Genomic DNA, 14924 nt, shown 5'->3' with positions numbered 1-14924 from the left:
TACAAAAAATGTTACAATAAATTAGTTTTTAAGGTATTACAACTTTATGTCCTTTACTTCTTGCAACGTGCAAGAATATTTGCTTACTTTTTGAAATTTGTTTGCATATTCTGTGAAATATGATGACACAACACTTGCTCAGCTACTTCATTGGTATGCTTGCTCAGCTTGTTAAAAAAAAAATCCCCTTTTCAGGTAATTGGTAGGCTGAGCTGCTGTAAATAATTAGTTGTGTCTTCAAGACTTCACATACAGGATTGACTGTGTAGTTTTAAAAAATACCATTGCTAATAAATGGAACTTGCAATCTAAGTGGCACTAGTGTCCCCATTTTCTTTAAATGGTTGTCTATTTGAATTGGTGAAGGGGCATCAGGATTATTATCTTACAATTTCACTTGCTTTGTGTTAGACTGCATATGCTCCAACTGTCCTAATTTTGTAGGTACAGACCCAATTCATTCTCTGTTGTCCCATTTTCTTAGCTGTTCTAAAGCGTCCCAGTGTCTCCACTTTATCCTTTGTCCTCATCTTACTTCCATTGCTGCAAACTGAATTCAAAGAGCAAACATGGTTTAAACTCAATTAATTCAGCAGGGAAGAGAGGACAGGAAGGGGAAGGATATGACAGGAGGGGGCAACGGTCTTGCCCTCCTCAGTAGGCTCAGGAAAACTGCTACAGCCTTTCCTAGCTTGTGTGTTCTTCCTCATTAATAGCTTCTGCTATTATTCCAGCTGGGAAATGTTAGAGGATATCAAAATGTAGTTGTCTTATGAGAGAATCTACCAGTCCCATGTTTTGACTATTAGATGTAGAATACTCCCCATTTTCAGGCTTTTGTAAAAATCTATGTTTTGATGTACATGATGGATCTATGGGTGCCAGGGAAGAATCCCCAAATGCAGACATGGATCCATGCATGCCAGGGAAGAGTCCCCCATGGTACTCATAACCCACCCCCCACCCCCCGTGAACCCACACAAATGTGACAGTGTGCAGAAGCTGTCAAAGTTTTTTTTAAAAAACACACTGCACCATGCCCCCTCAAGACCCCCCCCCCTCATTTCCCCGACCTCTGGCCAACAGGGAAAAGGGAACCAGTTCATTGGCAGAAGCAGAAAACAGCTGCATAGTGATTTAAAGGGACCACTTGACAGTACGGAAAATTTGAAATCACAAAAAGCCCCAAGGAACCACAAGCGTCGAGAGGGGGAAAAGAATGGTGGTTTGCCAAGACTTGTGGGATGGGTATGTTCCACCCCTCTGCCCATTACCCCCCCCCCCCTCCATGTGATTGGTGGTGCATTCACATTTGTGGCAACTTGTGTCTTTTCAAAAAATGCAATAAAGATCTGGAATCAAAAGAACTCATTCAGGCGGGCTTGTGTCGATTCACCCCAAACAAACTCGCAGGTGTAATTGACTTGAGTGTGAACAAGGCATCTATAACCTGGCTTGCAAACCAGGTTAAATCGTAGTGTGAATGAGACCCATGTAAAACTTGTTTCCATGCTTTCTTCATTTCAGACAGATCATTTAGGGCAGGAAGGAGGCCTGGAAATCATTTTGTTGCTACTATTTTTAAACAATTGGGAGTCTGAAATCCTTGCCAATGTATTTCAAATCAGCCAGAGATTCACCAGTTGATCCCAGCTCACCCTCTGCCGACCCTCAAATTAGAGCAAGTTCATTATCTCTCATTAATGATACATTTTAAAAAATCACTAGAGACCCATTTACATTATGTAGGAATGGGAAAATCACAATTCCTCTTTCTGTTCTAAGTTTATCTCTTTTTTGCCTTGCAGTGCATGGCCTCAAACCAGCTGATGTACAAGTAATAGCAGCCTTGGGGGATTCATTGACTGTAAGAATTACTCTTCTTTTGATATAGCCCCACCTCCCTGTTGCTGAGTCACAGTTTGTTTGCTTAGACAGAGGATGCTAGGCTTATGTGCTGACCTATGAGAGGATGATCATATGCTGGAAATACAGTGTGACCCAGATCACAGCTTGAAGCACTTAGTACAATAGTAACAGATGCTTCCACCCAAAGCTGGAACAGGTTTTTGAACTAGTACCTATGCTGGTTGGGAAATTCTGGAGATTATAGTTCAGAAGTCACTTTTCCAAACTTTGCTTTGATCTTGATAGGGAAAATACTATAATTCAATAAACTTGCTCTTTTCAGCAAAGCCAAAGATGTGGGCTTGACTTGAGTGGGAGAAGCAATCAAAATGTAAGCACATAGATGGTGGTAGATGGCAATGGCGGAAGAAGATAACAAGTGTTAGATTTTTTTGAAAAGGCAATATCTAAAAAGTTGAACTGTCATAGGAGACAGTTCTTGAAAAGATGTGGGACTAGCCAGAGAAGGCCGGGTTGCATATGGACTGCATACTGCCCAGCAATGGGTGAATGAGATAAGATATACCTTAAGAAAGTTACATCCTGGGTCTAGTCCAGCAGTGAAGCTAATACAATGATCTCCATAATTTGTGGCTTGGTTTGCAGCTTGGCTTAACCCATTTCAAGAATGCACAGCAGAGTGTAATAATTTTGACAAACAAGATAATTTTGTTGTCTTAGAGCAGAGGTGAGCAAAGTGATGCCCCATAAACCACTTTTGGGGGTCCTAGAGGGTCAAAACAATTGCCAGCATTTTTGCCATGTTTTGGTGCATGTGGGGGGGGGGTATGGGGCTCAGGAGAGAAACAGACAGTGAACAGGAAGTACTTAGGAGATAATCACACTGGCAAAAAAGACGGGAGCACAGTGGTATGCTCCCCTCAATATCACAGAATCACTTTTTAAATAGGTTTTAGGATTCCTCTGAATTGTTTAACATTTTAAACCCCCAATTTCTCAAAATCAGAAATGGATTGCTGACTCCTTCCAGTTTTGTTTACTTTTTGACAATTTTGAAGGTCCATGCAGCCCTCAGGGAATCCCAAGAACACAAAATTATCCCCAGGCCCATTGCAGCTACCCATCCAATGCATTTTATTTCCAATTGTCTCTTCCCTGTGACATCTTCCTGATAATGGCAACTGAATCATTTGATTGATCTGTGGCATTCAGTTTTGTAGCCATGGCATCTATTTGACACCACCAGCATATGTGTTGACTGAGGATAAAACAGCCACTGCATTTTGCGTAAGATAGTTTTGCATGCACTTGTCTTGCTTTTAGTACACCCAGTTGAACTGTTGCATATTTCTCCCCCATATTGCATTCTCTACTTTCCCCTGTATACAGTAAATATGGGGGAGTATAGTGTAAAAGTTCACTGATCTGATTGTGTGACACTTCTCCATTAATCTCCCAGTTTATTGCCCAGATAATCTTGAGTCATGCTGATAACATTTTTAAACACTACTTCATGCAGCCATAAATCTAGTTGACAGAACATAGTGTACGCAGCAACTATTTTAGAGATTTCAAAATGTCATACAGTGGAGCCCTTTTAATTATAATATAATCCTCTAACTGAAAGGTCAGGAGACCATGTTCCAGGAACTAAAGCCTTAAAAGGACAATTTCTGTAGGAATGAAAACAAAGAAAAATCAAAACACATGAATAGCTAAACTCCTCTGTATTTTTGGTCTTTCTGGGGCAGGCTGGTAATGGCATTGGATCAAAGCCAAATGACATGTTGGATATGAACACACAGTATCGTGGGTTGGCTTGGAGGTAGGTAACTGTCTCTGTGTTGCATACAACATTTGGTTTACATGTACAGGCAACCAAATAAATAAGAAAAGTGTTAGGAATCAACAAAAAGGAACTCCACAGTTCTTCTTAATGGCGTGGGCAGTTCATGAATTCTACATTTTAAAAGTCCCAGAGACAGCAAATTGACACTTGAGCCCATTACAGTTGCCCACCTCAAGAACAACCTTCCTCAAACCAGTGGCCTATAGATATGTCTAGTACAAGTACCTTTATTCCCAGCCAGCATGGCCATGGCTGCTCTATAAATGGACTGTTAAGATTCCTAGCAAAGAATAAATAACCTAAACCTGTTTCATGGTGTGGTTCTACATCAAGAAAGAAAGTCAGAATAAGTCCCCTTTTTCTTTCATGTGAAGTCTTCTGTTTTTCTCTGGATTACCAAACCTAACCTTGAGAACTAAGTTTTTCTCAGGAACTGTGCCAGTTATTATACAGTACTGAGTTTTCAAAGAGACAGCTATGTCAATCTGTCTCATTGTAACAAGAAGGGAAGAAAAAGCAGTCTTGTGGCAGCTTTAATTCTAACCACTTTATTTCGGCATAAGCTTTCATGGACTACAGTCCATTTCTATTGATAGAAGTGGCCTGTAGGCCACAAATGTTTATGCTGAAATAAATTAATTAGTTGTGAAAGTGTACAAGCCTCTTTTCCCTTCCCCTTTCTTTGTCCTGTAGAATGTTGAAGATCTGGTATGCTCTGGAACAGAAGTCTCATCTTGCATTCTGTGGAGGCTCCAGCTTCCAAGCTAACCTAAAAAAAAAATGGTCTCCCTAATATCCTATATGCACTCTTGTCTCATAAACTAGGAGTGCATGAAACTTGTAGGCCTTTAGATGCTTCGTGAATTACTACTCCCATCATCACTCACCCTTAGCCAGGCTGGATAAGAATAATGGGAACTGGAGTCCAACATCTTGAGGTCTACAGGGTTCCCCAGTACTAACATAAACACATTTAATAATTAGTATGGCAGAGGGATTTTTTGGAGATTTATTTATTTGGAGTATTTATACCCTGCTCTTCAGCCACAAAGGCTTACAGAGCAGCTTTAGGGAAAAACATGTGGTCTTTATCCCAATTCCACATAAAGAGATGGAATAGACTGGTAGTTTAATTTGATTTTGGTGCTGGTTCTCTGTCCTCAGGCTTACAATCTAAAATGACATGACACAAAATAAGGGAATGGCAGTGGGTAAGGGGAATAAGTCCAGAGGTTCTTCTCTCCCTCTGAGACCTAGGCCATAGCAGATGGACATCCTGTACCTTTGCTACCACCCTTTCCCCAAGTTGCTCAGTGTCTCTAAATTTCTAATAGGAAACTACATGTGATCTATTTTCCATGCAGAAGTACGGAATGCATGTTCTCTTTTGGCTAAGTGTAACTAAAAAGCAACTCAGTGTCTGTTCCTTTTCTTTCCTTCTTTTTGTTTGTTTCTTTTCTTTCTGCAGCATTGGAGGAGATGCTTCATTACAGAGTGTCACAACTTTGCCTAGTAAGTAAAAGATTTGCCCCTGCAGTCATGAAGCATAAAAATAAAAGGTTCTCCTTCTCTTTATTGGCACAAAAAGAGTCACGAGTCAAGAAGTGCTGGGAGCTGTGACTACCACAGGCTATTATAAATTTCTAATAAATCCACTGAAATATTCTCATGCACCTGCTACCAAATTAGTATGGATTAAGAGTCTATGGCAGGACCGGCTCTACTGATAGGCAGAGTGAGTCAACCACCTCATAACTGCAGCCTTCTAACCCTTAGCTTAGCTTCCATGCCAATGTTAATGAAAAGTCTGCCCATGAGAACATTTCTCCATGACAAGGCAGAAGCTATGAAAAGGGGCAGGAGGGGAAAATGAAGCTCCCTAGAAAAGAGTTTCACAGCTAGGATGAAGCCACAGAAAAGATGCCCTCAAAGATAGGTTTATGGGCTTGTGCTCCTGCAGAGTTCAAACTACAATCCTATTGTATTCTCAGGAGTAAATGGCTTTGTGTTTGGTGGGACCTACTTCCAGGCAGAGTTTAGAAGTATTTTGTTAATGTTATGATCATTGCTTTTGAGATGATTCTATCCTGTCCTAAAAAATAATCCCTTTTATGCATTACATATTCTGGCAGATAGGGGAATTGGCATTAATTTACCTTATGGAGTGATTGAAGGTTTGTGGTTTTATTTCCTTTCAGTTATTACATTTTTAAAACAAGTATCCTGCAAGCCAGGACTTGTTTCATCTGGTGGTGCTGAGCACTTCTTGTTGCCACAAGCCAGTCAATCGATGGTGTAGTGATAACATGATTGTTAGCCCTTTATTTTTGTGGCAGTTTCTCACTATTTCACACTATTTGACAGCCCCCATGTTTTATAGTGAGCTAATACAGTTTCTTGTACAAAGCCTTGCCTATGAGGGGTATACATATTAGGGGCAAAGCCACTATTAAGAGAGGCAACAAGGTTTGCAGAGGACTTAGAAGCCACCTGGTAATTACAAAGTAAATTTGTGTGTGTGTGTGTGTGTGTGTGTGTGTGTGTGTCCAAGTTCCCTTATAACCTATGGAGACCCCATTAATTTTATAGTTTTGTTATACAAGGAAGACTTAGGGATGGTTTGCCTCTATGTTCTTTGGCAGTGTCACATCCAAGTGCTAGGCAGGCTTGACTCTTCTCTGCTTCCAAGATCAGACAGGATCTGGTGCCTTCAATGTATTTGATGTAAGTCCTTGTATTTCTTCTCCATATGTCTTTTATATTTCTTCTCACGGTTTTCCTTTCCTTTCAGATATCCTGCGAAAGTTCAACACTAACCTCACAGGTTATTCGACTGACATAGGTGGCCCAAGTGAGATGAATGCCTTTCTTAACCAAGCAGTTCCAGGAGCAAAGGCTGAGTATGCCTTTCTCTACACTCATTCATACACTGCTTCAATATGACTTACTGATGTTGGGGTCTAGAAAACATTTCCTAGGGAAAGGGGTAATCCCAAGGGTGTTACCAGATAACTACCAGAAGATTGTATTAGCCCCCAGCCATTATCTGCCCAATCCCACATAGTAAATATGAGAAAAAGTTTTCACTGGCCCTTTCACACTACACTATAGCAGTATATTTCATTTTAACTGTCATGGCTCTGTCTTATGGAATTCTGGCATTTGTAGTTTGGTGAGGTACTACATCTCTCTACCTGAGAATAGTAATGCTCCTCCCTAAACTGCAAATCCAAGGGTTCCATGGGATAGATACATCAGTGTGGTGTAGTAGAGTGTTGTACTATGGGGTTTATCACACAAAAACTGAAGTTTAAATTGGTAAAAAACCCATTATTAACTCACAATTATGCAAATGGTTTTCACACATAAAGTGCTGTTATCCCATGCAGAATCCAAGATTAACCCACACTTGTGCGGTTTTCACATGATGGGACCAAATGTACTTCCACCCAATATTGATTAAAGCGTGCACATCCCACAAAAGCGAGCAAATGCACAAAGGATTTTCACACACAGACCATGACTTACTTGTCAGATTTGCACACAACATCATGTGAAAACCATTCATGCATTTGCACCTAATATGCTGGATAATCATGGGTTCTTACTTGTTTAAACTTCCAGTTTTCCTCGTGTGATAAACTCCTTATGACCCTGGAAATCAGGCTTTGAATATCTGCTCAACCATGAAACTCAACTGGGTGAACTTTTCACATTCTCTTAACCTCAGAGGGTGGCAATGACAAACCCCCTCTGAAGAAACCTGCCAAGGAAACATGATAAGATCGCCTTAGGATTATCATAAATCAGAAATAACTTGAAGTCACACAACAACAACAATAACAACAGCAGCAACAACACTTAAAGTAGGACCACAGTGTCATGTGAAAGGGCTGTGTGTGTGCTGGTTGATAATAGTTATTGTAGCAAATAGGGCTCATTAATCCAGTGCTGGGTTTGTCTAGCAGGTGGTAAGAACAGCTAGGCACATTGGGAACAAGTCCACATCTGGAAACACCTACAGTAATATCCTGAGAAAATAGATGACAATATAGAACAAGGATAGGCATCATGTAGATGTTGGACTTTAGCTCTCAACATTTCTCACTGTTGACTAAGATGGGTAAGGTTGATGAGGGATGAAATCCAACAACATCTGGACAGCTACACTTTTCCCAGCTAAATATAGGTGTGATTGGGTGGCCCTGCTGATTTTAATACCTTTTTAACAATGCAGAATATACTGCCCTGTTAGCCAATGCTGACTTTGTCTTCACCTACCTACTCCTGAAATCTTTGACTATGGCTTGGAGTATTAGTATTTTAATTAATAAATAAATGCTAAATGAAAGAGTATACTAACACCTCACTGTAAAGAAAATCACAGAACCGTTATTCAAACTCCACAGTCCTGGACTTAGCAATAGATACATAATAGTCATAGGGAAGAATGGGTTTTTTTCTGGCTCTAAGATCTTTTAGTCTAAGCCCAAGGAAAATGAGGTATCTCTTCAATGTTCAAAATGAGGTATCTCTTCAATGCTACTGTTAGGGAAACATTCCCATGTCATCACTTAAGGACACTCCTTTCAAATGAACATGTTGGGAATGTTTCCCTAACACTACCTTGGGGCAAATCATCAGAAACGTATATAGCAAATGGACTGCATTTTTGTTCATTCATTACACTGTATACTGATTTATATGCAAAGCACCTAAACAGGTTACCCAAAGTTATTCAGGATCTTTTCTACCCTGCTGGTAAGAGATTGGATTCTTACTTTGTTTTCATCTGAGACATTAGATGTGGTTTGAACTGAAACTGAGTGTGCATGCATGCCTAGGGTATGAGTGGTGATATCAGTTTTCAAACTCCTGAAAAATTATTCAAATACCTTTATGTGCAAAGCATTTTTGTTTATTTCAAAATGGTCCTTGTAGTGTCTTCCAGCACTATGATTCTATGTTTTAAAAAGCATCACAAATAGAAGGATCGCACAAAATGGACCTTCCCTGCCCAGTTCTTTAAAAAGCACCATTTGAGAAACAATAAATAAATATTGCTCCAATTTTACTACCTTTTACGGGTAATGAACACCCCCTCCATTTTAACATTAATATTAAAAGGTGTGGGCAGAGTATGTTATGTCTTTGTTACTCAAAAAATTAATATGCTATGAGTAACACTGCTATTCCTGTCACTTCCACAACTTGTCTCTGGAAACACTGAAAACTGCACAGCCATGTTATAAGTCATGGGTGTTAGTATAAGTTCTCTACTAATGGCATAGATGGGTGGAATCTCTCATTCTATCTAGAGTTCACTCTAAAAGGAAATGAACCATACACATTTTATGTCCTGCAGCCCTTTCCCAGAAATATGAGAGGAATTTGTGATATTCCCAAGGTCTGTTCACTGTGAGCTAGCGCAGTGAGAGAAAGCTGGTGCTTCCCTCTCCCTCTGTCTCATTTGTTGCTTTTATGTACACAGATACTATGGTGATGTCCCTGAACTCTCAGAGACACACATATTAGAAGTCATTTCCATCACATTTCATTTGAGGCCTTATCTGTTAAGAGATAAAGTAAATGTGATATAGTCCCTGGATTTCCGTACAACCACCACAGGAAGGAATTATCTCACCTGATTTCCCTATTTATCTCTGGTGATATGAAGCCATTTTTCTAAGAATGTAATTCAATAATACCCAAGGGAGCAACCTGCTGTTGTAGGAGCAGTGGAATGTATTTCATAAAAGAAACTTACGCTTACCTCAACTTCTGGGCATTCAGAAAAAGCCAGAAGTTTTTATTCCTCTTCTGTTTTCCATGGCTGCTGGTGGCACTTTCATACAGTTGCTTTAGTCAGCTACTATAGTGTCAAATTGAGGTAACTTTAGCAGATGAGTTTCATGGCACCATTGTCACTTACTTCCTGGATTTCACTGGCAGTTTGAAAAGAAACTTCAGATAATTCAATTTTCTTTTCTATCTTTCTCATTTTTAAATTTTTCTCTAAAAGGCCCACCAGGAGCTATCATTTCTTCTACAACTTCTACATGTTTCAGAAAGCCGTTGAACCCAAAGAGAGGCACACTGTTGAACTCTGCACTTTACGTTGAAAAAACAGCATGCTCTTGCTCAAATATTCAGAGTTCACATTTCCACTGGATTTGATCATGTGTGAGGGCTTTGGGGGCTCCACTGATGTTAGAAATGAGTCACTGAACACTTTTTACCAATGATGAATCACTGCCTTACATCTTTTTTCATCACTATTTTCCCAACCCAGTTGCAAACAATGACAATATAGTTTAGATGTTCCTATAATAAGATGGATCTCTAAGCCTAAATTGTATATTTGTCAGTTGTCTACTGCATCCTTTCTCTATCTGAATCCTTTTAAATCTAAAACTAAAAACTAACTTCTAAATTGTCTAAATCTAAATTTAAAAACTTTTATAGTTGCAAATGATCTACCTTTTCAGTCTTCCTCTAACAAAATCCCTTCAGATATGTTTAACTACAGCTCCTAGAGTCCTAGACATTCCCACCGATCTTGTTGTAGGTCAACACATCAGGAGGGGAGCAGTTTAAGAAGACTTACTTCATAAGACTGGGAACTAACCTGTCTGGAGTCACTGTTCTCTTTTACAGGTTGAGTTTCCTTTATCCAGAATTCTGAAATATTCCAAAATCAAATAGTTTTTTTCCTGGGTGGCTGAAATAGTGATACCTTTCTGATGATTCAGTGTGCACAGACTTTTCATGCTTTCATGTTACATACACAAAATTATTTAAAATATTATGTATAAAATTACCACCTTCAGGCATGTGTATAAGGTGTATACAAAATATAAATGATTTTTGTGTTTAGACTTGGGTTCCATCTCCAAGATATTTCATTATATATATATATATATATGCAAATATTCCAGAATAAAAAAATCCAAAATTCAAAGTCCCAAGTGTTCTGGATAAGAGAGATTCAACCTTTTCGTAAAAGAGCACTATGCATTTCTAACTATACAGTTGTTGTTTTTTTAAAAAAAATCAGTCTATAAATGTACATATGGACATGTTTTCTTGATTCACTGTTTCTCCACTTTTCCAGGGATCTACCAGACCAAGTGAAACATCTTGTGAAATTAATGAAAAATGACTTGGTAGGTTGGCATACTTTCAAGGAAGTTGTTTATTTGTCACCATATGAATAGTCACAGAATTTGCTTTTGTTATAGTTGGACAACCATGTGTTTATATGTCTGTATCAATAATTCAGAAATTACATATATGTTCTTTTTTATTTCCTTTATTAGAGAATTAAATTTGACACTGACTGGAAGGTCATAACTGTATTCATTGGAGTCCATGATCTGTGCAACTATTGCAAAGATGTGGTGAGTTATGGAAATGTTCTGGAAGAGCTCTTATACAAAACGAAGGCCAAGATGGAGCTTTGCAAGGAATTATTAAAGACTTTTCTTTGTGATTATAAAAAGACAAATGTCAAAAGTTGATGTGGCTAGTCTGAATTGCTTGGTTGGAGGTTCTGCAACTTCTGCTCCACAGGAAAAATAGTTGTTCTTCCTAAAATATAATTCGGGGGGGGGGGGGGGGACAACATTTTAGATAGAGGTTGAAGAAAATAAGTTCTTCTTCTTCCCATGTCACCTGGCCATGGAGTTGTGAGGCAGACATTGTCGTTCTTTGGGGCTACTCAACAATTTCAGAAGGCCTAGAAACATGTGAAAAAAATTGTCTAGACAAGCTTAGCATCCCTCCAGTCTTTGTGTTGAAACTACTAAAACAAGAACATTAACAATATTTTATTTGTATTTGTATACCGCCCTCTGGCAAACCAATCCGGGCGGTTAACAACAGTAAAATATAAAATATGACAATTAAAAACCCTTTATCCCTCCCCCGCTTAAGACAGTATTAAATAGTATAACATATTAAAAACACAATATCAAGCATAAAAACAGCAATTAAAACTAAAAACCCTGATATCCCTCTGTTGATCCTCAACCATCACTAAGATGGGGCCACGGGAGGAATGAGGGAATCAGGGAACCTGGGAACCTGGGCCGGGATGGTTAATCTGGAAAGGCCTGCCGGAAGAGATCCGTCTTGACCGCTTTTTTAAAGCTGTCTAATGATGTTATCTGACGGATCTCATCTGCCAGGTCGTTCCAGAGTTTGGGGGCGACAGCAGAGAACGCCCTCTGGGAGGTCGCTGCAAGCCTAGATTTTAGAGGCTGCAGTAAGTTCCTCCCAGAGGACCGGAGAGCGCGGGGAGGATTGTACGGGAGGAGGCGGTCCCTAAGATAGCTTGGACCCAAGCCATTTAGGGCTTTAAAGGTGATAACCAACACCTTGTACTGGGCCCGGAAGCTGATAGGCAGCCAGTGGAGGGACCTCAAAACCGGAGTAATGTGGACCCTCCTAGATGTACCTGACACAAGCCTGGCTGCCATGTTTTGAACCAGCTGTAATTTCCGAGTCAAGCACAGGGGTAGCCCCATGTAGAGTGCATTACAGAAGTCAAGGCGTGAAGTTACCAGCGCGTGCACAACCGTCTCGAGATCCCTTACTTCCAGAAAAGGGCACAGCTGGCGTATCAGCCGAAGCTGATAACAGGCACTCCTGACCGTCGCATTTACCTGATTTGTCATCAGGAGCGACGAGTCAAGGAGCACCCCCAGACTGTGAACACAGTCGCTGGAGGAGAGTGTGACCCTATCCAGGACTGGAGGTTGCAACCCAATTCTTGGTTTCAGGGCCGCTACCATGAGCACCTCCGTCTTGTCTGGATTCAGTTTCAATCTGTTTTTCTTCATCCAGCCCATTACCGCCTGAAGACATTCATTGAGAGAAGAGATGCCATCGGAATTCGAGGCTGACGAATGAGATACGGAGAAATAGATTTGGGTGTCATCAGCGTACTGATAACACCCAGCACCATAACTCCGTATTATCTCACCCAGCGGCTTCATATAGATGTTAAATAACATCGGGGACAAAATAGCCCCCTGAGGAACCCCACAAGTGAGGTACCTCTTACTGGAGCTACAGTCCCCGAGTAGCACCCTCTGAGACCTGCCCGAGAGGAAGGACCGGAACCACTGCAAAGCAGTGCCCCCGATACCTAACCCCTTCAGGCGGTCCAAGAGGATGCCGTGATCTATAGTATCAAAAGCCGCTGAGAGGTCTAAGAGCACCAACAGGGTCACACTCCCCCTGTCAATGCTCAGACGCAGATCGTCGGTCAAGGCAACCATGGCAGTCTCAACCCCAAAGCCTGTCCTAAAGCCAGTTTGAAATGGGTCTAGATAATCGGCTTCATCCAAGACAGCTTGGAGCTGAAGGGCAACCGCCCTCTCGATCACCTTGCTCAAAAATGGCAGCAATGACACCGGCCTATAATTCTTCATATCCAGGGGGTCCAGGGAAGGTTTTTTCAGGAGCGGCCTAACCGCCGCTTCCTTTAAACAAGATGGAACATGTCCTTCCCTGAAGGATGCACCGATGATATCCGTGAGGAATCCGTGAGGAATTCTAGAAATGGAGAATGTTATCAGAAATTCATGTATCAAAATAATTCTTGGAACAATGGAAGTTATTATTCAATATTGTTATGAAAGAGCGTGATGCAACTCATTTGCTCAAATATTATGATAACAGACCTTCTTGTAAGGCCCATTTCCTTGTAATGAAAGGGAATATGGGAAAATACAGTGTTTTTGCTTTTACAAATATTGTACAAAATTACATAAAGCATATTTTTAAAAAAGCATATATTTCTGATCACCCATCACTCATCACATTTCCAAAGTGTGACAGCTGCATGCCAGTTTCTTCCAAATCCGGTTAAAAATAATCCACATCCTCTTAAACTCCCCACTCACTTACACCTTCTTTGTCTTAATTAAGAAGCTAAGTTTCTATTTCTGTGTACCCCCATGAACTGAAGCCTGTTACATACCAAAGATCAGAGACGTTTCTGCCTGTCAAGGTCTATTAGCTCAGATGACAGATTATGTGAAAACATAATCCTTTTTCAAGTAGTTATAAACTGCTTGCATCAACACACAAGAAAATAGTTATATTCCCATTCAGAATAATCAAGTCAGAAAAAAACAGAATATGGAAAAGTTACTCTTTTGGGCTAAGACTCTCAGAATAGCCATTTTTGCTCAGATGTTCTGGGAGTTGTAATCCAACAAAGTAATTTTCCAAGATCTCCTCATAATACCATGTATTCTTCTTATACAAAAACTCACTAGTGCCTGGTCTGTTTCTGATTTAGTAAAGTGTTTTTGTTGTTAACTGCCCTCAAGTTGACCTCAGTTCATGGTGACTCTGTGGATGAGCCATGTCCAAGACTCCTTGTCTTCCACTGCTCTGCTTAAGTTTTGCAGACTCATGCCCGTGACCTCGCTAATGGCGTCTAGCCATCTGGCATGCGGTCTTCCTCTCTTTCTGCTACCCTCAACCTTTCCCAGCACTATAGTCTTTTTTAATGAATCATACTTCCATGTGTACTCCATGTTAAATTTCCCAATATGGGAATGAATGCAATATGTGCAGCAATTCTTTTCATGTTGTCTCTTGCAGAATCAGTAACTTCTTTCATTCTCCTGCTTTTATTAGAATCACTATTCAGCTGTAAACTTTTCAACTCATGTTCAAGAAGCGCTTGACCTTCTTCATGCAGAGGTAAGTTGGTAGCTGCTTCCAGAACATCTTTTCATTTTGCCTGTGATTAGGACATATCCAGACCATTGTTCAACAACACAATTAGAACACATTATTTACTGTATACCATTGATTTATTTTTAATTGTGATCACATTCCATCACATCTCTGGAGATATTGCATATTTTCAGCACTAAACCTTCATTTCACATATATCCTGGAAAAGATGTAGGGGCCTTACTGGCAGGGGATTTCTATGTGCTATAGTCCAAATAGTAATATTTCAAAGCTCTGATTATATGGTGAAAAAATGCAGTATTCCCTCACCTCCCCAAAATAAGCGCATATTGTTCTACTGCAAATCTACTTTTGCTAGATGGCGTATTCATGCCACAATGTCCTGTTAGATACTGTGTGGAGTACACAGCTAGTCCTTTCTCCTCCTCCTCCTGACCATTTCATGTTGTGACTCCTTTTTCATGTTCCACTTTTATGATGAGCCCAT

General features: G+C 40.2%; 1 protein-coding gene across 1 annotated transcript in view; it reads left to right on the top strand.

Moving 5' to 3' along the window:
• PLB1 (phospholipase B1) overlaps positions 1 to 14924 on the top strand; it is a 111918-nt gene that overhangs the window by 42322 nt on the left and 54672 nt on the right. The window contains exons 17-23 of the mRNA XM_089528355.1: positions 1809 to 1867; positions 3621 to 3694; positions 5187 to 5230; positions 6510 to 6618; positions 10833 to 10884; positions 11038 to 11118; positions 14375 to 14440. Of these exons, the coding sequence (XP_089384481.1) occupies positions 1809 to 1867; positions 3621 to 3694; positions 5187 to 5230; positions 6510 to 6618; positions 10833 to 10884; positions 11038 to 11118; positions 14375 to 14440 (485 nt within the window). The remainder of the gene's footprint in view (positions 1 to 1808; positions 1868 to 3620; positions 3695 to 5186; positions 5231 to 6509; positions 6619 to 10832; positions 10885 to 11037; positions 11119 to 14374; positions 14441 to 14924) is intronic.

This window comes from Sceloporus occidentalis, unplaced genomic scaffold (genome assembly GCF_023333645.1).
Source record: "Sceloporus occidentalis isolate IW3139 unplaced genomic scaffold, rSceOcc1.0.p SCAF_6, whole genome shotgun sequence".
Classification (NCBI taxonomy): domain Eukaryota; kingdom Metazoa; phylum Chordata; class Lepidosauria; order Squamata; family Phrynosomatidae; genus Sceloporus; species Sceloporus occidentalis.
Note: the sequence above shows the minus strand (reverse complement) of the source record. Positions and strands in the feature narration are given on the sequence as shown.